Raw genomic sequence first — 25,389 nt, forward strand, 5'->3', positions numbered from 1 at the left:
TTAATGTCACTGTCTTACTGTATTAGTTCTTAGTACAAACCTGGTAAAAATCACTGGTGGCCAATAGGGCTGTCGCGATAACCGCAATATTGCGGTACCGCGCTACTGACAGCCCAACCGCAGAGGAATGCAAGTAACCGCAGCAACCGCCAAACCGCGTTTTCTTTTTTCATAAGGCCACCCTTTGTAGTTCGTACCATGTGTATTGAATGTTAAATAAGTTAATAATGATAACAAGACTGTTTATCATGGTGATTTGTACAGAGGCTTCGTGGATTTGGACTTGAGCCTAAACAGACAGTGAATGAGATCACCTGAGCGCGTGCGAATACCTGCGTCTGTCTTTAAAGTCAAGTCATGTATATTCGTGAAAAGGTTGCCGTTTCCAAGGAAAGCGAAATATTTGTCGTATCATCCTTTTAACGTGTAAGGGTAGGCTATACCATGAATGGCGTCAGCGCTGGTCAGCATTACACAGCGCGAGGAAGCCGTGGGGGGGAAACAGCGAGTCACGCATTGGTCTCTATTAAGTGAAGCATTGCTTCAGCTTTGCCCAAAAGTGAAGCATTGCTGGCCAGCTGAGCCTTGAAAAGTGGAGCTCAAAGTAAAAAAAAAAAAAAATTAAAGCCTTGTTTCATTACGTCTATCATTTAAGGCTTTATCATCAGCTTTTTTTGAACGTTTTCGTTAAATTAACGGTTTAATGACTCACTCAAAGACAGTCCGTTGGCATAACAATGTAACTGCGCGCTGAGTGACAGTCTTTCAATGCGCAGAGACGCTGTTTAGTTTCGGTTACATTGGTAACATTGTTTTTGTGTATGCTGACCACGTCATAACACGTATTTATAGCAACAAATAAATATAAATAAATAAATGGCGGTAATACCGCATATCGCGCTATTGAGCCACTCAAAATTACCGCAAGGGAAATTCCTTCACCGCGACAGCCCTAGTGGCCAATGTCTATAAGGGTGTTACGTCGTGTGAAAACTATGAATTGAGCATATTCTGAGTCTGACTAACTTAATTTCCACTGATTGGCCATTGCGTTCACATACTCAACAAACATGTCTGTGATTGGCTACAATGCTGTAAAAACACGTTATAAATAGAAACCTTTGACGCTCTTCACAGAGCACTTGCACAAATACTTGTGGCATTCAGCGTTTGAAAGCAGCCGCCTATTAGCAGGTACTGGATGGACCTGGTGCTCTGTACTACTGGTACTGCAGAAAAACTGGTGCCATTACTCTTTTAATATTTAAGTATCGACTTGGTACTGAATAGGGCTGGGTAAAAAATATCTATATGAACATTCTTGTATTTAAAATTGTCAATTTTATTACGAAATTAAACCGCTCTTTTATGTGGCGTGTAGGGCTGGGTACCGAGTTCGATACTTATTAGGTAGCGACCGAATTGCCTTGATACTATCGATTCGAGTATCGAAACATGTCTCGTTTTTCGGTACCAAATTTCGATACCTAAGGGGTTAATCTTGTCAACGTCAGTGAAACAATAAGCATGCAGCATGATTGGCTGTGGCAGAAAAACACTAGTTTACGCGGTTGCCCAGAGACGTGTGTGTGTAACCGTCCCAACCATCCCAACGCAGACATATATCCCGCACCCCAGTAGCCTATATTTAATTCAATTCACATTTATTTGTATAGCATTTTTCACAATACATATCAAAGGAGCTTTACAGAAAATGCATGTGTCTAAATTACAATTTAGAATGATCTGTTATCAGAGGTGACTCTGAATGAAAATTTATTGAAATGCATTACACACAGTTTCATTGTTAAACAATGCATTAAGTTAAGGCAGAAACAATGAGCTCATTGAAGTAAAGAATACATGTTGTTAAATGATTAGGAAACATAGAAAACTTTAGCATTGGTTCTTTTTTACAGACTCAAAATATGAGTGTAAGAAAGTCAACAAACTGAAAAAATAAAAGTTTATTTTTTTAGGTACTGTAATATTGTTAAAACGGATTTCATAAAATTGTGGCGTGATAATTGGCTTTTGCCGCCTCAGTTCAAGCTAAGCAGCAGAGCGAAGCAGTCAGTTTTTCAACTGCGAAGACGTAAATAAACCGACTTGTAAACAATATCATGTAACGTCACACTTATACCTCAGAAAAGCCATTCAGTTATCATAAACTCGTCAGTCAGCTAGAAAAATGAACTCTACAGTGGCACATTTAGCTAAATATATGCACCATATTACATATTATTTTTTCTTCAATATTTAATGTTTGAATCAGTCAAGTTTTTAAAACAACCACCATTTAAATGTTTATATTTTAAAGAACAAATTGGAGTAGAAACATAATTATGTAATTATAAAGTTAGTTGTGTTTGAATACAAATCAGTTAATTTTAACCTTCAATATTAATGTAGTACCAAGTTGACTCCCTGTTTACAGCATTGTCGTAGTCGAGAGTACTGTACCTGATATAAATCCAAATGAATTGATATCGATCTGAATCGCATGGCAAGCTTCTGAATCTAAATTTAATCGTGAAATTTGTCAATAGCTCTAGTACCGAAGTCCCGGTACTTTTGACCACCCTACTGCTGTGGCTGATGTGGTCATGGATTCATAATGGTTGGTGTCATCATTACATAGCAGTAGACAGAAGTGGTGGAAAAAAGTTAAGAATGATTCTACACCTTTCAGATGTTGTCCTCGTGATGTTTACGATTGGATTGAGACTATGTAGATTATCATGTTTAAATATGCATCGTCATAATGACAGTCACAGGTAGCACTTTAAATTTTACTTAATATATGTATGGGTCACAATCAGGTCGTGTGGATCACCCTCTTATTGCTGTCATCGTACTGTCACCGCAAACCAGCTCTCCAGCTCAGACTAATGTCAGGGGATTAATGTCAAGAGGCCCGAATAGGTGGTGTGTGAGGACTACGACAGTGTGAATACATGCAAGATGTTTCCTATGCTTTGAGAGTATTTGTATGTTTTATGGGTTTGGCAGGGTGGTGTTCAGAATGACTCAGGATTAACTCTTTCCTCACCTCTTCCCTGTGGGTGTGTGAGAGGCGTGCACAAGTGTTTGCGCTGAACGTCTGACGTAAAGAGAAGCTTTAGTTAGGCCTTTTTTCTTTCAACAAGGATGCAATAAATTGATCAACTGACAGTAAAGAAATTTATAATGTTACAAAAGATTTCTATTTCAAAAAAGTTCTGTTCTTTTGAAATTCAGCTTTGCATCACTGGAATAAATTATACATTTTAAAATGTAATAAAGTAGAAAAGTTATCTAAATGTTAATTTCATAATTTAATATTACTGTTTTACTGTATTGATCAAATAAATGCTACCTTGATGAGCATAAGAGTCTAAGATATTGACTGTAGTGTAGATTTGTAATTTTTTGCTTTAGCTTGAATTTGACTGAATTGGTCATAACTTAATTTTAAATTTTCAGGTTGTGTTCTCAGTTACAAATAATTGCATTTGCATAATTGTATTGTTACAGTTTCAAGGTAAAAACTTGGTCCATTGCTTTACACCTTAATGGAATCTACCAGCTTTGTTTAATAGCTGGAGGAGCTATAGCTCAGGTAGCTATAAAAAGCAGGTTCAGGCTCCCTGCCTTCTATATGCAATGATGGTAAATTCACTAATGGATGTTAAGTAGCCTAACCATATTTGAAATCAATAATCATTTCTTATGCATATTATTTGATTCATAGCAATGCTACTACAGGGTTTATCCTAGTTGATAATACTTTTATAGAATGTAACAGTTCTGCTTTGTCTTTAGTTTGTATAGACGTATGAAGTAGGTAACAGCAGGTTTGCTTGGTTGACTGACTGATACTGAAGTGTATGGACTGTTTTTTCATTAGACCTTGATTCAGAAGTTACATTGGCTTCTAAGATGATGTCTCTTCATATTCGCTTGGCCTCTCTTAGTAAATCTATAGGCCTATACCTTTGATAGATGGTTTACCCAAAACTGGAAACTCATCATTATTGCTCACCCTCATGTTTTTCCAAATCTGAATGACTTTTGTTTATTCTGCGGAACATAAAAATATATTTTGAGAAATATCTGGGGTTTTTTTGTCTGTACAATGGAAGTCTATAGTAACCTGTTTGTTTGCCAAGATTCTAATTATAAACCTTTTTTTAATCTTTTTGTTTGCCATTTTATTTGACAGTGGTTGAAATTCTCAATATTATGATGAAATATTGCCTTTACAAGTAGCATATCAATGCAGGGCTTATAATAGAAAGAAGCCATCGCTGGTTTTGGATATATACGATGGCGTCTTCATGACTCTTTATGAGGATCTTATGGTCTTGTCTATCGTGCAAACAAAGTTTCACTTTCTTCTTTCTTACAGCACAAAGTTGTCTGCTTTTCTGTTCATGTTGTATTTTTCTTCCCCAGCAAACCATTTGCTTCATAGGAACTACTTCTTTGCGTGCCTGAGCACCACCATTGTGGCGAGAAGGAAATGAGCGTCTGTTGAAAGGTGTGTTTGAAAGATTCACAAGGTGCAGAGTTTTGAGGGAGTTTGGGGATGCCATGTTTTGAACTTAAACTATTTAGAGGACCTACCAGCAGTGTTTCACATTGCAAAATCAGTTTGTATCCCAAATGACACCTGTTTGCACTACCACTGCACCAACTTACTTTAGCTTACTTACTGTTTTGTGTGGCCAATACAGGGCTCCAGACTGCGACTAAAACGGTTGCATTTGCAACCAAAAATTTGCAATTGACCGTTCGCAAAAGCCACGCCCCCTAGTTATTGTTGCTACGCCTGTCAAACAAATGGTCAAACACGACCACCGCCACAGATTGCCATGAAGGGAAGAGGTGCGTCAGTGACCTTTTTTGGAGCAATACCTCCGCGATATCCTCCAGATCGAGGCAAAAGGGGTTACAGTATGCAGTGGAGGGATATATTCAAAATATAAAAATACGCAATGAAGGAGACACGACTACTATCGAGGCTAATAATGCTCTCAAGCTCTCAAACTTGAACTAAAGCGAAATCTGAGAAACCCCATGACCTGTAACGTTACCTCAAATGCAACCAGCACAGCCTTGAAGATGATTTTAAAAGCTGTTTCAGTGGCTAATTGTTTGGAGTTAGAAATAAAACGTTATAACTCGCGCTGCATATTTAGTAATTTTGCCTCAAATACAGGATTATTCATTCGCTTTAACAAGCAGGTTGTTCATTACCACGGCAACCGCTTGCGTGTTATGCTAAATGCGATTTTCGTGTTTAAAAAGTAACTATACATAATAGACGGAAAGATGCAGATAACCATACATTATTTCTATTCGTTACGATATTGATATGAACTGATGTTGTCAAGTAAGCTTCATGCGTTCCCCGTTGCGAACGTGCACTCCTCCAACGTTAGTCTAAAATGTAGTCTACAGGTGCTGCCTGCACTGCTAATGACTGCTGCTCATTCCCCCCCGAAAATATCATGTTAGCAACAACACTTTAGAAAACTAACTTACTTTGTGGATCCTCTTGATCTGCTTTCTCCATGTGTCTTTGACTAATCTCATTGTCTCAGTCTCACGCATGCTGCACGCGAGTTAACCATGTTCGACACATTTAACTGGGAGTGGGGCCGTCCACACTGTTTTATCCATTGTAGGGACAGCGCACATTGTGTTTTCGGCGTTTGAAACGAAAAGAACACAACTCCTCCAGACAATCTCTCGGGGTATCTAGTGTCCGATTTACAAACGCCGTGGGCGCACCGCTTCACCATCTTGCTTGGAGTCAATGTTTGACGGACCTGCTCACATAGTAACGGTTGCTATGATGTGTGGTTGGACAATAGCCGTTTTGGGGGAGGGGCCTGCGAACGGTCAATTCAGTTAGCCTACTACTTTAAGTGGATCTTAGTTCCCAGGACATCCACAAGATGGATAAAATTGCTGATGCTGTAAAACGAGGGCAGATGTGAGCCAATGGGTCTTTCATTTTTTTTTTTTTTTTTTTTTTTTTTTTTCTGGAACCCTGCCAATATCAGAAACATTTAGGGTGTTCACTCTTGGTTCGTTTGGTCCGGACCAAAAACGCTTGGCGTTCACAGTGGCATTTTAACACCAAACTTAAAGGGATAGGGATATGTTCACAACCTGCTACATATTATGGTATTTTGACCCCGTGAACTCGTGAAGAGCTTATAAAATGTGTAAAGGAGTCAAAACAGTGGCAGGAATCCCAACATCACACACACAAATGAAGATCTGCAGTGAGGAGACCTGTACCGAACTGTGATGGTCAAATTTGTCTTAGGCCCGTGTTGCATTCATATTAGGGCTGCAGCTATCGATTTTTTTTGTAATCGATTAATCTAGCACTTAATCGATCGATTAATCGAGTAATCGGATAATTTTTTTTTGTTTTTAAACAACCAAAACAAATAATGCATAACGAAAATGATGTGGCTGTAAAATTATCAAGCATTTGGCTTTTATTTATCCAAAAAAAAAAAAAAAAAACCTGGTATTTATTCCAACTCCAACATTTGGCTCCAAAACTAAGCCTATTTATTGCAATTTTTTACCCATTTAGTATAAGTGCCAACAATGTTCTATGCTCAATTACTTTGGTAGCCGATTAAAATGTCTTCCCCAAAAGTACGAGTGGATTTGGAGAAGCAGGCTGGGGAATTTCATTTTTTGTTGTTGTCTGTAACTATTTGGAAGACGTGACATACAAACAAGGTCTCGCAAAGACTGCAATACAATATTTGTTCCTCCGTCACGTTGCGGTGTATACAGTGAATGCATGTTGAAATTGTTGCGTGGCTACATAAAAGTTTAGTGATGCATTGCCGCAATTGATCTGACTGGCGCGTGAGAAATACGATTACATACAAATTCAATGCAAAGACGCGAATAGACGCATCATTCGCGCCGGGCGTCGCAACTGACGCGAATTGGGCTACGTGTTTGCCGGCCGCAAACGTCTTCCGCGCAAGTTGAAAAATTTGAACTCGAGCGAATGTTCAAGCGTCTAACTAGACGCGATAAATGCGGATTTGACGCTCTATCCGCGTTCGGTGTGAACACCATTAGTTTACCTTGTTTCAGCGACGCTTGGTGAAACAGCATGGAGTGGATGTTTTCGGTTCAGATGCTGAATCATTGAAGTCGTACTGTTGTGTTAGCCTATGCCAGGTCTACTTTGCGGTAGACACATTGCACCTTGTTCTCTTCCTTTTTAAGTATGTATAATGATCCCAAACTTTAGACATTCTCTGCCGTTTATGGACATCTTTACTCTCTGCCATTGCGCCAACTAAATTCAAAATGTATCACACGCTATAGTATAGATCGTCATAGGAATTTAACGAGGCTTCGAGGCAGAGTTTTTGCCTCGAGGAATTTTTGTAATCGAGTTAATCGAGTTACTCGATGAATCGTTTCAGCCCTAGTTCATATATCATTCGAACCGCACCAGGGTTGGTTTGGAATCGGACCGAGACCCATCTTTTCAGCGGTCTCAGTCAGCTTGTTTGATGCGCACCAGGGTTTGGGTGGCAGCGTTCAGACTTATTCAAATGAACCGCACTAACAGCGCAATCGCACCAGGGTTCGTTTTAATCAAACTAAACATGCCAAGTGTGAACACACCGTTAGTGAAGTAAGACTAAGCTGTGGTTAAAGCTGTGTTAATCTGTATCACTGGTGCTAGGTATCTGTTTTTGATCTTACTGTAGTCTAATCCTCAGGCGACATGCCCACAGATCGTCTGATGCATAGCCTATTGCATACAGAAATGGCAAGAGCTCATCTCTACCAATCTTGATTGGCTTTTGCCCAATTTCTAGGATTGATTGTAAGTCGATAGTTGGAAATCTTTTTGCGTGAAACTAACAGCACTGAGGTCAGTGAAAACCATAAAAATGAGAAGCACATGTGTTGAATATGCAATTGCAAAAGAAAAGTATAAGTAAAAAGTGAATTTTTGAAGTATTGTCATTTTGGGACAAAAAGTGTCACGACTTGAATGTTTTTTTTTTAATCTTAGGTACACAGTTTGCATTGAACCTTATCTCAAGCTCCTACTCAAATACGTGTTGCTTCGCTGTACCATCAGCGGGACTCAGTATTGCATGTTTGTTGTACCTCTTTATAACTTTTTGTTCACATGCTGTGATCGCAACTGCTGCTCCTGTGGAGACCAGCGATTTCCATAAGAAGATGCTTGTCTCGAGTCTTTCAATGACGATTTCAAATAAAATCAGGTTTTGCTGAGTCTCCAGTTGTGCAGTGCCTTGCACGAAAGAGTTTCAGGTAGTTAATTGTCATTAATTTGGAACTTTACCTTCTTTTTTTTAACCCTTGGTTGTCTCTTATTCCCCATGCACAGACCTTTTAGACCTTTTAGCGAGCAGACTGTCAGCTCACACCCTCGGTCGTTGTGTAAGCCTGCCAAAATCCACTTCCCTCGTACGCTGTAAAAAAAAAAAAAAATGTATTTTGGCTGCGTTTTTGCAGTACAGGCCTGTGCTTTAGGTTTCACTGTGTGGTTTTGATACTAATGACTGGCCAGTGACAGCAGTTTCGAGGGGAAAGATGGCGAAAGTTTGCGGTTCAAACTGTGATAGGGCGGTGTGGGAGTTACAGTCTGTCTGTGAGGGGGCGGATCATTCGTACAGTAGATGTGAGAGCTCTTCTGTGCTTTACATGTGTGCATGGGGAGAGGAACCCGACGTCGTATCTTTCATCCTGCCTCCAGTAGAGCAGAGGCCACATATGGTATGAGTGATAGAAGAGGGGTAGGTTGTCGTTCTCCAAACTCTGTGTTTACTCAGCTGAGGCTAGCTGGACAGATATAGCTCTCTCCATACAGGGCCTTGTTGCGCTTCTTTTGTTTTGGTGCCTTGTAATGCAACACATCTTCCTTTAGCTGAGGGAGTGCCCTGAAACCGTATGCTCTGGGTCCTTTGTTGCACTCTAACCACATAAACACCTTTTTCTAACGGTTCTTGTGTGCTATCTTTGAAACACTGTCAGAACTGGCCCATGTCTCACTATCCACTGACTTGATCACCAAACAATGATGAAACTGCCTTTCTTACTACATAACCTGCCTATAAATACACATCATGCATCATAGTCTGTTTATAAACCTTTCACAATTTGAATATGAAATGTTATTTTAGTTGGACAGGGAACATAAAGTAGCTGGAGCCACTGTACAGCGCTGCATACAGAGCAGGGGCGAGGCCAGAAATGTTTAAGTGGGTGGGCTTTATAAAACAGGGTTGGCAAAGCGTAGCTTATTAAATCTAAGGAGTAAATCCGCTACATTGTTCTGCGAGTAGCTCCTGAAATTGCTATGATCGTCAGTGATAACCGTAGCAACAGATGGAACAAAACATTTGTCAAAATAGTCCTATGCATTTAGTGCTTTAGTGTAAATGCAGACTAATAGACCCGCAGTAACATAAACAAGTATAAGAAAACAAGACTGTGTTTAAAGATATTTAGCGCTCTTTTTTTCTTTCTTTTTTTTTTAAACAGCAATGTTGAAATTGGCCCATTTCATTTCTTTTAATTAAATCAAAAAATATTTGAAAGTATTTGATGCATTTACATATTAGCATAAATTTGTTATTATAGCTATTTTATAATAAATCTAAAAGCAAAACGTGAAAAGAACTACATTAGGAAGTGGCAATGGCAAGTGAGCTAACAAGTGTTTCTCCTCTGCTTTCTCATTCATCCGTGAATGAAAATGAAGAATATAGATCTTATTTAAAGTGAATTTTACTGCACAACTATAGAGAGAAAAATAACAAAGTGTTTTAGGAACTATTTAAAAATAGTAGGCTACATGTGTGTTATTTAAAAAAAATATTTTATTGTCTGTGGTCCAAACATCCTAAGTGTGCACCTTATAAGAACGTAATCTGCATAGTTTGTGTATATACTATACATAAAGTTTATTGTTCTTTTTACAATTATTATTATTATTTTTTTTAATTACACATAAATAATTGACACATTTAAAACATTTTTTACACGTTTTTTTTTTTTAGATTTGTCTACGAAACTTCTGGACTTATATATTTTTCTCATCAAGATATGCAAATGAAATAAATTATTTATGTAACATATTTAGCTAAAATATTATGTTCTTTGTGTTTTAATTTTGATCAAAATAAAATGGTAGTTGTAAGTGAAATTAAAATTAAAATTAAAATACGTTTTAGATTTTTAAATTTCAGACCAGAGGTGCACCACTGAATATTTAGTGATAGATATTTCTGGTAAAAAACTGAGATGAACTCATCATGTTAAAGAAAGCACCCGGATTCATTGCTAGCCTTGTTTTTTTTTGCAGCAGCAGTACAATTGGTGTTTCCAAAGTAGGCTTTTTAAAGTATCAGCTGATTGATATTTGCCTCGCCATTTTTTTAAATTCAACTCCACAAATGTGCAGTTCTTACTATAACAAGTTTTACAACCTTGCGTTGTAAGATAATGTGGGCGGGACTAACAGAAACTGACTAATCATATTTAACATTTCATTTTGACAAACGAATGATATGCACCCATAGACCTTATACGCCAGATAAACAAGTGTAATTCAAAGTGAGTGTGGTGCCACTGATACAGAGGACTGCTTTGGATGTTTCCAGTCATTCATTTTAAGGGTATTGGTCTAGTTTTGTGTCAGTCTAGCCAGTCTAAGGCCATGTCCACACGGACACGGGTATTTTTATAACCGGAGTTTTTCCTACAGCGTTTTAAAAAAAAATCCCGTCCAGTCCACACATGCTCGGTCTCCGTCTACATGAAAACGTAAAAACACACAATCAAGCGCGGTCAAGAGCATGCCACGCCAGCAGGCGGCGATATAAACCTTAACCCTAAAGCCACGTTGGCCAATCAGAAGCGCAAATCTGATGTCAAACACAGCTGATAACGGCGCACACTCTGACGTCGCAAGGCAAAAACCCCGGTTTCACTGTCTACACGACAACACTGTAACCGGCGTTTCTGAAAATCCTCACCCTGGCAGGGGTTTTCAAAAATGTTCGGTTTCAGTGCGTTTTCGTGTGGACGAACGGCCGAAAAATATTTATAAAAATACCCGTGTCCGTGTGGACAGGGCCTTAATTTGTGGTCACATTAACAAAATTTTGCAAGCAAAAAAGGTCTATTGTCTATTTTCAAAAGTGTAGCAATGTATAAAACACAGCTCACACTGAAATCACTTTCAAACCAAGCACAGGGTTCCCACCGGTCCTTGAAATCCTTAAAAGTTTGTGAATCTGACAAATGTTTTTGAAAATGAACATAATAGAGACAGGTCCCTCCGGTCCGCTAATGTGTTATTTCGCCAACTAGGGATGCAAATTATCAATTAATTCATTAATCGTTAGTTGATCGACTTTATCGATGGATTAACGATTAACTGATAAGCGGCTATTTTCCTGAGAATGTAAATTTCACACGGTATCAATAGTGTCTTTAACATAAAAAGCAAAATATTGCTTATATGCTGAATAAAAATGCATGTTATATTGCTCAATTGATGTTTTATTGTAACAGTTGGGATACGGTACAGATAATGGCATTTATGTAGTTTAACAAAACAAATTATGCACAGAAAATTAAAATACATAAAAAAATAATTGTGCACTGGCTCACCTGTTGCATGTGAAACATTAAGCAACATAAAATCCATTTTAAATAAAAATCTATATGGGTAGGCTTAGCCTACACTATATTAAGCTACATAATAATCTAAACTACTTGTATGAAAAACTTGAAACATTAGCAGCAGCACTTATAATCCCCCATGGTCTGAGAAAGGTAAAAGTAAAATTACTAGACCTGGAAACTTCAAATATAGAACTGAACACAACTTAAATCATCCCTGAGGAAGGTGACAGTAAGCAGAGTTTCCCATACGTTCATTTATTTGTGGCGGCCCGCCACAATATCAACGCTGATCGCCACACATTGATTTTCGATATTTTTTTTTTTACTAAGCCTATTTAAAATCGTATTTGATTGCAGAGCGCCGTAGCGCATTCGCGCATCTCTCTCGCTCTCGCTTCTCTCTCTCTCTCTCTCTCTCTCTCTCTCTCTCTCTCTCTCTCTCTCTCTCTCTCTCTCTCGCTCTCTCTCGCTCTCTCTCGCTCTCTCTCGCTCTCTCTCGCTCTCTCTCGCTCTCTCTCGCTCTCTCTCGCTCTCTCTCGCTCTCTCTCGCTCTCTCTCGCTCTCTCTCGCTCTCTCTCGCTCTCTCTCGCTCTCTCTCGCTCTCTCTCGCTCTCTCTCGCTCTCTCTCGCTCTCTCTCGCTCTCTCTCGCTCTCGCTCCCTCATGGAACACCGCGCCACAAATCTGTCCAACACAGTGCTGTTAATGCTTGAGACCCAGCTTTAAAAAAGTTATTAGCCAGCATGCAAGGAGACTAGCTAATAAGGAGAGCTAAGTTATTGTTAGAATACAGCTGGATTTTCGAGGTTAGCACGCTGTATATAGCTGGTAGTCCACTCCGTTTTGACTGCCTCATGTTTGGTTTCTTTTTTGCCGCCTCAAGTTTGTGTCGGGTCTCTCGCGTGAGAATCTCGTCACGTTTGCAATGTTCAATTAGCCGACAATTAATTTAATTTAATCGAGTCAATTCTTGTCTACAATTAATCGATTAACCGTTTACATCCCTACCGCCAACACTTCGTGGCCTATGCACACCAGCTTGCTTGATTTATGTTAGCTACATGCATTTACGCGTTACGTTAAGTGTTTCCGCGTGAGGTGCTTTGTGTTGTACGTTGCCATGACGTTCACGTGCGTACAAAACAACTACGATGGAACCTCAACGTTTGTTGTTCAACACTACAAATGTGTTCCCACATTAAGTCCTTGAATTTGAGTGTTTTGGACCTGGAAAGTCCTTGAAAGGTCCTTGAATTTGAAGTTAACCAAGGTGTGGGAACCCTGCAAGCAGATTTCTGTTGGTCAAAATGGCAAATCCATGTCATCAACTTGAACCTGTTGTGATATATCTTATAAATCTTTTACCCTCATGCAAAATTCTCGATTACGTGGATTCCTATTGCAATGACTGGATTTCGCCTGCAAATTGTTTTTGAACAAACAGTATTAGGGCTGTAGCGATACACTAATCTCACGATACGATACGATACACGATATTCAGCTCACGATACGATATATATCACGATATTCAGCGAACGATACGATATATATCACGATATTCAGCGAACGATACGATTCGATACGATTTGATATAATTCGATACACTTACATCATTTTCTGAAAGATTTAAAGGGAGAAGAGAAAAACACCCGTAGTGTTTGGGTGCACCCCCATCCTTCATGTTGACCGAGCTTTCAATGTTGTTACGGAAAGAGTGAAGCTGATGGTTGGTTCTTGTCACATGAACTGCGGTGCGCTTGCGGCATTCTGAAAAGTTGAGGCTTTTTCATCTCGCTGCGCCTGGGAAAAATGAGCGCGTCGCTTCAATTATGAGCGCGCTTGCCGCGCGCCTACATTTGAAATAACGAACTTGAGTGCGCAAAAGACACGATATGTGAACGGCCACTTGACGGGCTAAGTTAAACACGGGGGATTTGAATGGGACTTATGGATCGATACTCGCGCCTTAAAAATCGATACTTTCTTGGTGGAAAAAATATCGATTTATATCGCAGAATCGATCAAATTGCTCAGCCTTAAACAGTATGTAAGTGTGACCTTTTATTTGTTGAGAAGTTAATCTTTACAGATTGAGCACATGGTACCCTATTGGTGGGGTTTGTTGGCTTGAATTTGAGTATTTCCTAGGGCTGAACGATTTGGGGAAAAAAACGAATTGTGATTTTTCTAGTTAAAATTACGATTTGCGTTTTTAAAATTTGTTTTATTAAAAACATAATAAACCTGGTGTTCCTTATACATTTTTTGTTTTTAATTAAAAACAAAAAATGTATAAGGAACACCAGGTTTATTATGTTTTTAAGTCCTGTCTGTTAAAACATTCAAGCAAGTTAAAATTATTTAAGCGCAAGATGACGCAAAAGCGAAATCAGTTGGGAACACCTGCGCTGTTTTCTGTGTGCGCTCACAGCAGACTGCACGCAACGCAAGCAACAAATTCAGTTCTGTTTCTCATCTATTTGTGCCTGAACAGACACATGCCGCAAAATTATGTCAAAATGCCCGTCTTAGCGAGTATCCTCGTTTGCTTATGTCTTAAGTGATAACATTTTCTGTAATAAACCTACTGTTACAAAACAACTTTTTTGGTTATTAACCGTCTGTTGATCCGACTGTCTGTGGGTGGGGATACAAAATGTGGAAGTGTAATCTGTAGTGTTCATGAAAGTCCTGAAGCTGTCAAAAGTCCAAATAAACTTGAATTGTATCTTTTACGTGTATATATTTGCATACAATGATCTAAATGATATAGCAAAATCTCTAACAATAGACCGTTTATTACGTCACCACGATATATATATCGTCATACTGGCCTACCCTAGCCTCTGTACAGTTTTATAAGCATTAGTGTGGCTTTCAGGCCCTCAGAACACCAGCAGTGGCCTGGCAAATACTGTCAACTTGCTCATTGTTCATCATATCAAAACAGAAAGCTAAATGATTTAGGCAGAATCCTATCAGTAGCTTACTCTATACCAGAGGTTAAGCTCGATGCCTGTTTTCATGCAGAGCTAAAGCGGAAATGTGTGGGGGTCATCTCATGTCCCGAGAAGATGCAGAGCTTGCAGCTAGGTCACTGAATGAAGCTAAGCCCCCTGTTTACAGTGCGGCACTGGAGTTGCTTGGTGACGCCACAGTGTTTACTTTATTTTTAGAATGGAGTCTTGTGTAGAAAATGGGGGGAGAAGTCATTATTGTGCCTCAACAAGATGAGGGTGGGAGGATGTTATGACATCAATTTGGACCTTTTTAAAAAATGTCCAAGTACTTATACACTAGGTCTAATTAGACTAAGAGAAAATGCCCCCCTTAGCATTAGAATATCACTTTATTTTCAACATCTCAATTCTCCACAAAGGGTTGCTACAGCAGTAAATCAATTGTGTTCTGTGCTTCTCTTTTAAGCTCTTTATTGCACAGTTGCTATAGCAGTAGTGATCCTTATGAATCCTTATTGTGCTACAGCATTTCCTGCATAATTCTGTTTTAATGCATTTGTGTGGTTTTGTTTTTTAGTTATTTATTTGATTATTATTTATTTGATTATGGAAAGTGTGTCCTTAATTACATGGCAAACACTGTAATTTCACAGTCCTACTAAAGGTTCATAAAACTAATCTGAGTAAATGTAGTCTTTCAGCTCTCTTTTTAAAATCTCATGATCGTTTCACTGTATTTTCAGTGGATATGCAAAAATGTTTGTATAGTGCATCTTGTCCTGCTGATTATGACTCAACTGCATAGTTTAGCTTTGTTGTCAATTTTTTTAATTAATATTTTCATAATCCATGTTGGAAGGTTTTCTTTGTATTAGTTTTCTGCATCACTTTTTAGCAGTTTTTTTTTCAGGGCAATGGTAAAATAAAGCATATTTTAATTTGTGTTGTTAATTTGTTTTCTTTACTTAGAAAGATGTTTCTTGTCTTATTTTGTGGCACACAGTTTTATTGAGTTGTTGGAATTGAATCGAGAGTCGAGACCTTGGGAATCAATGTAATCAAATGAGGAAATCTGTATACCCACAGATTACAAGGGGTGGGAATCCCCTGAGGCATACACTCTTAAAGTGATAGCAGCCTAATAAACCTACTGCACCAGACAGAGGAAATTACTCGCTGCTCTTGACTGAATCATTTTTTTGTAACTTTAATTGTAAGCATTAATCTGTATTAAATTTTTACAATGAAAACTATCCAGTGTTATTTTGTATATTTAGTACAGTGTACTTTCATTTCTGTAGTTTTTCTTACCTGAATTTACTGTTATACTTGAAGCCATGTTTATTTAATTTGTCTCTTTACTCTATTGTAGGGCTGGGTATCGATTCAGATGTTCAAATTCGATTTCGATTCACAAGCTCACAGTTCGATTCGATTTCAATTCTCGATTCGATTTTGATTCTCGATTCGACTATAATGAATATAGATGTAATACAAATCTCAGTCTAAATATCAGTTATCATTTTTTAGACAATTTTCTATTACATTGATCTCACCTAAATGTTTGTTTACAATGGGGTAATTTTTTTGTTAAAGAGTTTATGCAACACATGGAAGCTTGATTTCAATCTTTGAATTAAATTGAAAAAAGTAGCACAAATAAATACAATAGAATAGGCCTAAATACACAAATAAAGAGACATAAAAAGAAAAGTTTTTGGGTAGGTCAGAAATACTACAGAAACTGAATAAAGTAATCCAATGTAAAATAACACTGGATAGTCTTTTAGTCCTGACTGAATTAAATACATAGGCTATTAATTCTGATTCCTTACAATTAATGCTGTATTATGTTGTTTTGACAACAAAATTAATGACAGACACATATGGCTGCGTTCACTTTAAGAACTAGTGCACGGATCCATTACCGTTTCATTATACTGTCTGTCACACGCGTTTATGCTTATTTAAGACATAACCGACTGTCTTTACGAGGTTACTCACCAAGACCAGAGTTTTGACATCATTTTGCGTGTTTTTAACTGTTGAAGCGATATAATCCACGAAAAATAACTTTTGTTACTGGCGAGCTGTTTGTGAGGCGGATTTAGGCTTTACTGTATGTGCACGCAATGAAAAACATGCGCGAGTGCGCGAGCACAGGATAGTTTAAAATTGCTTAAATGTTTAAACTGGTAAAACTTAAAAAAGACGTGAAAATGATAAACGTTAGTTACGATGCAATGCTGGCCCGATTGTGCAAGTGAATCATGTCCCGACTCCTAAACATGAGTGTGTATATAAATAGTCTCTGTTGTGTATCGACGCCTGCAGCGCTTGACGCTTGCCTTGTGCAGAGTGAGAAGACGCAGCACCGCGAGCCCTGAATATGGAAAGAATCGATTTTGAATCGACCACATTTTAAAAAACGATTAATCGAAAAATCGATTTTTTTGCCCAGCCCTACTCTATTGTATTTATTTTTGCTATTGTTTGTTTATTTGTTCTTATTTTATGACCGTTAAATTGTCGATGTAAATGTTGTTCAACAATTCAAATTAAACCTCCCTATGCTGTGTAATCACAACAAAACATCGTTGCACGTTCATACAGACCGTATTCGAGAGACTACTGGGTCATTCCTTGTCAAATCAACCAAATTTTTAAAACTTCCCCAGCTAAATTTTTTTTATTTTGTTAATATTTTTTCTGTACTTGTAAAAATAAATCTGAGTAATCTTGTAGAGGGGGGGTCAAAATGACAATTTTCACCTGAGACTAATGCTGCGTTCCAGGCAGGTTTTTGAGCACGTAAATCACAACTTCAAACTACGACTCACGACTTTGTCGCGTTCCAAGCCAGTCATGCCAAACTACCTGAGCGCAAGGAATTGTGGTAGCTAGATGTAAACAAACCATTGCTGTTTTGTATGGTTTCGCGGGCTATGTGACGTCAGAGCTCGTAACTGGGAGTACATCGATCTAGTACGAGTTCACGGGTGGGAAGTCACGGGTTTGACTGCCATTCCAGTGCACTTTCACGGGTATAAGGTTGGAAAAACATGGGTTACAGGTTGCCTGGAACGCGGCATTAGAACCAAAGAGGGTGTAAAATGACTTTAGAAAGATGGCAGCATCATTTTATTTTTACACAGAGATTGGTAGATCTGTTAGTACATCTGTTGGCTTTAGCAATATTTGTTTCATTATATGAAAATGGTGACAGTTCAAAAATGGCGAGGGATTCAAACATCGAGGGCCTTTTAAAATGAAGATTCCAATAGGAAAGTTTAAAGGGTTAGTTCCCTAAAAATTATGTCAGTAATTACTCACCCTCATGTTGTTCCAACCCCTTAAGACTTTCGTTCATCTTCGGAACACAAATTAGGGGTGGGCGATATGAGCAAAAAATCATATCACGATATTTTTCACTGTCCGGGCGATATCAATATTATATTGCGATATGAGAAAAAAATTGGTAATTACATTTTAGTACACCTTAGTTAAATTACAGGCAAAATATCTATTTTAACCCTTCAACTAGAAAAAGGTGAGGGATTTAATTGGACATAATCCATAATTGGAATTTTTTTTTTATTGTCCCATTGTTTTTCTCAAAAGGAGCAAACGTGCAACATGAGGTAGGCCTGAATTCACTTGTTATCTCTTTCCACTTTTTATTTTGCGGGGGTCAAAATAATTCCTTCGTTAATAATTTGTAAGAGGAGTAACACTAGAGTTTGGTTTATTGAATACGTTATAATCAATAAATATGAAATAGTGTGATTTCAGAGAGGTTTGACACTTAGGCCTAATTGAAGACAACATTGTTAACCGCGAAGTTTTTGTATGCTGACCAAAAGAGAGAAGTAGGCTACATACTGCTAATTCAGTGGTGACAATTTAATTGTAGTTTTTATTTATATTGTTGTCCATTTATCGAACTTCCATACCTCTTATATAGTAATTATAAATTACTATGTATCAATTTACTAATGCTCGGACACACGTGGTCTCTCTCGCTGTCGCTCGCGAAGTTCGCTTCGCTTTTGTCCAGTCTGGCGCCTCATAGACAGACGCTGTGTGTGTGTTCGAAAGAGGCGTGAGTGACAGAGACGGAGTGACACTCTGTCACAGTGAAAGAGTGACAGAGTGTCACTCCGTCTCTAAGAGTGACAGAGAACGAATACACTGCGTAATTTTAAATAGCGTAAAAAAAAAAAAAACGCATTATGTGGCGGCCGGTGTTGATTCTTTGGCGCACCGCCACGAATTAGTCTGTGTGGGAAACACTGGACTTTTACCATATGGCGCTTTTCCACTGCTGGTACGGCTCGGTTCGGCTCGGTACGGTTCGACTCGGCGCGGAACGGTTCGGCTCGCTTCGCTTTTCCACTGCGTGGTACGACTCGACTCGGTACGGCACGGTTCGGTTCGCTTTAGCTCGGTTGCTTTTCCACCGCAGTTAGTACCTCTTCAAAGTGGGTGGGACTGATCGTTATTTTGTCCCTACACTTGTAGGTCCGGTGATAGCCGTGTGCGGCTAAGAGCTGAGCTATTTCTTGGAACACTTTTTCATTCCGTTTTGCCCCATCCAGCTCTCGCTGGATCCGCTCCTCGGCAACCAACGAGAGGAACGTCTGCACCTCGTCCACTGACCACGATTCAGCCATTTGTTTTTAAATTTTAAAAAACAGATGCTACCGCGTTGGCTGTTGTCTACTGGTTATTTAAATCTAGTTTAGTGTCCAATGACGCTGGTAGTGACGATTCTGTCTGACCAATCAGTGATCTGCAGTGTTTTTACGTCACATTTTAGTACCGGTACGGTACGCTTGGAACCTCAACAGACCAGGTACCATTTAAAGCGAGCCGAAGCGAGCCGTACCGTACTATGCAGTGGAAAAGCGCCAAAGCGTACCGAACCGAACCGTACCGTACTATGCAGTGGAAAAGCGCCAATACTCTCTGTGTTTGATTATTAATGCATGTGCATCACGCGAGTTGGACACAATAGAGGAAAAGGTTAAACGTTCAGTTCAGCCTCGATTTTTGTATCGCCATTAGTAGTGTTAAAAGTTGTAAAGAGTACCAAATTAAACAAAACAACATAACTGCAAAATTTGAATTTATGAATATCTAACGGTATTCTCGGTATCGCAAAATCCATATCATGGTACAACACAATACCGGTAGTCACGTTCATATCGGTATAGCCCCCACCCCTAACAGAAATTAAGATATTTTTGATTAAATCTGAGAGCTGTCTCGCTCCTCCAAAGGCTTCTATGTTATTGAAACTTGCCGGCCCACAAAGTTATCAAGCGACACAAGTGACTACAGTGGCTCAACCATAAGTTTGTCAAGCGATGAGAATGCTTTTTGTGCGCAAAAACCCCCCAAAAATAACGACTTTATTCAGCTATTCATTTCCTTCTCTGTGGGCCTGAGTGAGTTCACGTAGTGTAACAGCGCAGCGCTTCTGTGTTGTACGTCAGAACGTAGGCTCACTATTGGCCGACGCTGGTCTTGTGTGTGATGTGTGAGCTACGTTCACTTGGACTATTTTAAACATTGTCTTTAATAACTTTGTGGGCCGGCAAGTTTCAATAACATAGAAGCCTATGGAGGAGTAAGACAGCTCTCAGATTTAATGAACGAAGATGAACGAAAGTCTTACGGGGTTGGAACAACATGAGGGTGAGTAATTACTGACAGAATTTTTGTTTTTGGGTGAACTAACCCTTTAAGAACCAGTATCTAAAAGGATATTAAGATAACTCTAATATTGAGTTAAAGGCATGCAAACATATCGGTCCATGTTCAGAAATATGCAAGGACGCCCTTCCTGTACACACAGCTCGTGCACACGTGAGAGAAAGATGCAGTGCACTGTTTATGAAATTACAGTCTGAAAGAAATATTTCAAATGATCATTATTTCCCAGATTATAAGTGCAGAACTTGGTGTAAAATTGTGCACAATACTCGTAATCGCAAGCCGAAATTCACTCCCTGAAAATATCGATACTTGGCGGCCATGTATCAATACAGTATCCCCAATATAATATAACCTGTAATTGAATCCATAGCACTTCCAGCCAGGATTAATACATCAGTGTCTATACATAACATTTGCAGTAAACTGAAAATAAATTCTTTCATTTAGTTGTGCCAGGCGTTCATGTTTAATGTTGCCTTTAGTGTGTGGTGTGGAGATGAAGGTAAACTGTCCGGATTCAACCATCCCTTCCTCAGGTCCACATCCAGCCACCTTTATAAACCCCCCTCATTTCCTGCTGTTGTGCCTGTTTATTAACGTTTGATCTGATAAATTTGTGCGTTTACTGCACCTGGTCTTGTGCTCTTGTTTTGAAGCCTGAGCATTAACAAAGCTTCCTCTTGAGTGTATCTGCCATGCTAATGGCAGGGTTTGATCAAAGCGAGCGCTGCATGATGGATCAACCATTTTACTGCTGACAGAGATCATACCAGCTTCAAGGCCTCAGAATGAAGAGGATCTGACAAGGACGTCTGAACATGAATGTTGGGAAGAAGCCCCCCCCCCCCAATGAATAACACCCATAAGGATGCACCACTTTGCCCCTGCCCACTTTCAGATGCAAGTAACCCAATCTGAGTTTGAAGGGATATAAATAGAGCCATGCTCAGAGGGGGAGGACCTGCCAAACCGACAGCCTGGCCAGCCGAGCCATGACACTGCACAACAACCTGTGCCCTCATCCAACCACACACACACAAACACACACTCCAGCTCCCAACCACCTTTTTTGGTCACATGCCTTCCATGCCTGTCATGTGTGGAGTAGTGAGCAAATATCTGGCTCTGGGCACCACCCTTCTGGGTAAGTCTAGTTTAGTCCCTGATGGTCAGGTTTGGACGAGCCCATGATCCTCTGAATGCTGAAACTTTCACTGGATCCCGGCCCTGCTGACCACTGCCAGTTCTCTTTCTCTCGATGGATAAACAGACCTGTGAAGAGGGACGCTTCAAGAGAATGAGAGAAACTGTAATTTGACCACTCCCATGACCCTGCTTGTAATATCTATTGGCAAACCTTGACTTGTTTCTAGTTAGTAGCCTACTCGCTTTTTTGGGTTTGCTAGGTCAAGGTCCCAAGTTGTTATCGCATAACTTACGAGGCAGCTCTCGTTCCATTTGTCTAATGGCTTATTTGGGCTTGTAATACATTTCAGTGGCTATTCCTGGAGTCATGTAATGGTCTTACGGCTGGGGTTTGCCCAAAGCGGCTTAAAGCTTCTCCACACTTTCTAATCCTGCATTCAGATGGGTAATCAAACTTATGAAAAATACATTTTTCCTTCTGTCTTGGTGGTTTGTAATCAATAATAATACATTTTTCCTCTTGTCTTGTAAGTTCTGTTAAGCTCCTTTTAAAGTGCGTTTTGCATGCATGTGGCATTTGTACAGTACACAAATGCATTTGATGTATGTGTGCTTGCTTGTCTTGAGGATGAGGTTAAGATAGCCAAAGCCAGTTTGTTTTGTTTTTTCCAAGCGTGGTTCATGGTAGAGATGGAACTCAAGATGAAATGTGATGCAGGAGCTTGAGTTACCGTCCGGACACACCCCATCTGTCCGTGTAGATTGTGTCCAGAAGCCTTTTTTTGACATCCTAATGCTTTCATTTAAGCACTGCTTCTCCTATAATACTGTGAGAGTTTAGATCCAGCTTTTGACAGGAAACTTTCATTCATGCTATTTCTCTGAGCTGCCCCTTCACTGAAATCCTAGTCATGCTCACAACTATTTTAGAAACTCTTACATTTTGTAGTTTTTTCACAATAATACAGTTTTAGTGTATTTTTATCACATAAATGCAGCATTGGTGAGCAGAAGACTTAAAAACCCCCAACTTTTCTCCATTCTACATTTTACATTGCATAGTGCCTTTCATGGTGGGTTATGATGATATGGGTCTAGTTAACCAATGATGAAAGTCAATTCTGCAAATAATTTTTCATTGAACGTCATGCTAAATGTTTCACACTATTTAATGTTATGTAATTTAATTTTCTGCCTACTCAGTGAATTGACTTATTTAGTCATATATGCTTATATGCTCATTGTATTGAATTGTTCTCGATTAACATAATTGCTGAGGCTCGTTTCAAATGTATATTTGCTTTTGATGAGCTTAGTTCACCCAAAAATGAAAATTTTGTAATACTTAAGTATCATACAATGCTTTTTGACATGCAAAGCAACTTCGCATCACTCACTCTTTCTCTTGCAGACGGTGTCCTGAGCCATGGGGGCCTTCTTGGACAAACCGAAGACCGAGAAACACAATGCTCATGGGGCGGGCAACGGTCTGCTCTTTGGCCTGAGTAGCATGCAGGGCTGGCGGGTAGAGATGGAGGATGCACACACGGCCGCAGTGGGTCTGCCTCACGGCCTGGACGACTGGTCCTTCTTCGCGGTGTACGACGGTCACGCTGGCTCCCGCGTGGCCAACTATTGCTCCAAACACCTGCTGGAGCACATCATAACCAGCAGCGAGGACTTCCGTTCTGGCCCCGACTCCGTGGAGGGTGTTAAAGTCGGCATTCGTTCTGGCTTCCTGAAGATCGACGAGTACATGCGCAACTTCTCGGATCTACGTAACGGTATGGACCGTAGTGGCTCCACAGCGGTTGGCGTACTGGTGTCCCCTGAGCACCTCTATTTCATCAACTGCGGAGACTCGCGTGCCGTGCTAAGCCGTGCCGGACAGGTCCGGTTCTCCACACAAGACCACAAGCCGTGCAATCCACGTGAGAAAGAGCGCATTCAGAACGCAGGAGGTTCTGTGATGATCCAAAGGGTGAATGGTTCTCTGGCAGTGTCGCGCGCACTGGGGGACTATGACTACAAGTGTGTGGATGGAAAGGGCCCCACTGAGCAGCTGGTATCTCCGGAGCCGGAGGTGTACGAAATTCCACGCGTTTCAGAAGAGGATGAATTTGTGGTGCTCGCCTGCGATGGTATCTGGGATGTGATGACTAATGAGGAGCTGTGTGATTTTGTACGCTCTCGGCTGGAGGTGTGGGATGATTTGGAGAAGATCTGCAACTCTGTGGTGGACACCTGTTTACATAAGGTGAGGATGTCTCTAGTGATGATTAGTGCCATAAAAATATGACTGTTTTAGAAGAATATAACACCATGTTTCGATTTAAAATTACAATAACAATATTTTTTATGAAATATTTCATTTTATTCCATATTCTGAATGCTTTTTTTTTTTTTTGGCTGGTAAGTGTGAGTTAACCTTAATTGCAGCACACAGAGATGGGAGATCACAATGCGCACACACACAAAAACATTTAGCACAAATACTTGTTTGTCAATACTGTCCCACGACTAAAATAGCTTCACTACTGAATAACTAAATAATATTGTTTCAGCAACAAGGTGGTAAGATTGCTGTTTTTTAAGTAATTAAACTCACAGCTTCATTGTTAGTAGAGAAACACTGCACAGATGCAGGTAATTTACACAAGGTCTCTTTGTCATTGCTGGGTTGCAGGGTAATTCATGAGTAGGTGTTCATTAATTTAAAAAATACCAATTCATTTTTACAGCAAAACAATGTTGTGTATGTTTTTATTTACACATTATCATATGACCAGCCAGTCAGTAAATACATTATTTGTAAGTCTCATGGTGACGTTAATTTAATTTCTAATTGGTCAGTTGTGGCTCTGAATAATGCACTGACTATTTTGCATTTGCGTTTGACCTATCTTTTTAACTGTTCAGACAAGTAGTTTTTTGTCTCTAATCGGACATCATTGTTTGCGCTGTTATTCAAACTGCCAACTTGCAAGCAAGTTCAAAGCTGTTATTTGAATTGTTTTTTTGACTGACTTAATACAAATGTTGACAGTCAGTCATTTGTTTACAAATTGGACATAGAATAGAATAGAAAGCATTTATTGTCATTATACTCTCGTAAGAAGAAATTAGTAAGTGCTTCCATTTCCAAAAATTATACAACCAACAAAAACAATATTTCATACGACAAATATTATACGTATATTACAAAAATAAACAGTTTGTAGTCAAATTTAAATATTGCACTACGAATATATTGCACTAAACCTGTTTGTTGCTAAATGAAAATTGAAAAATAGCTCCCTGAGACTGTATATGTATGTAGACTGTGTATGTATGTAGCATAGAGGGATCAGTGCATATTAGAGTTCATGATGGTTATGGCTCTAGGGGAGAAGCTGTCCTTGAATTTCATCATGGTTTGCGCTGTGTTTGCTTCGTGTAAATGGCATTTTTGGGTGTGTTTTTTTTTTTCTTTTCTTGAAATCTTTTTACCCTAATTTCGTACCTTTTTTTTAAGTCTATTTGTTCTGTTCTTCATTAGTTGTTCAGCTTTATGAAGTTGAATCATTGAGTCTTTACATAATCACTAGTCCTGCTAGTCTCATTAGACAAACCAGCTGTGTGTAACTCATGATTTTATAAACAATCCCCACTCCCCTTTTACATGCTGCATCTAAGCATATAATTTTTTTTGTGTGTCTCTTGGCATTCAAGAATCCAAAACCCCTCCAATACCCTTTTTGAAAAACACTTGAGCCCTCTGCCTGTTGACACCAGCTCTCCAGATGATCAGACAGAGCCAGGGACCTTGTGAGTGAGGTCACAGCTCTGGATCTGGCATGGATTTGCTCAAG

General features: G+C 39.3%; 1 protein-coding gene across 3 annotated transcripts in view; it reads left to right on the top strand.

Moving 5' to 3' along the window:
* The window catches only part of ppm1bb (protein phosphatase, Mg2+/Mn2+ dependent, 1Bb), a 39,028-nt gene that overhangs the window by 5,869 nt on the left and 7,770 nt on the right, over positions 1–25,389 (top strand). For all 3 annotated transcript variants that reach the window (XR_008807487.1, XM_056255614.1, XM_056255615.1), the window contains exon 2: positions 22,950–23,795. Coding sequence is in view for 2 of the 3 variants with exons in the window: in XM_056255614.1 (XP_056111589.1) it covers positions 22,965–23,795 (831 nt within the window). In the remaining variant the exon portion in view is untranslated. The remainder of the gene's footprint in view (positions 1–22,949; positions 23,796–25,389) is intronic.

This window comes from Rhinichthys klamathensis, unplaced genomic scaffold (genome assembly GCF_029890125.1).
Source record: "Rhinichthys klamathensis goyatoka isolate OS25496 unplaced genomic scaffold, OSU_Roscu_1.1 h1tg000121l_1, whole genome shotgun sequence".
Classification (NCBI taxonomy): Eukaryota; Metazoa; Chordata; class Actinopteri; order Cypriniformes; family Leuciscidae; genus Rhinichthys; species Rhinichthys klamathensis.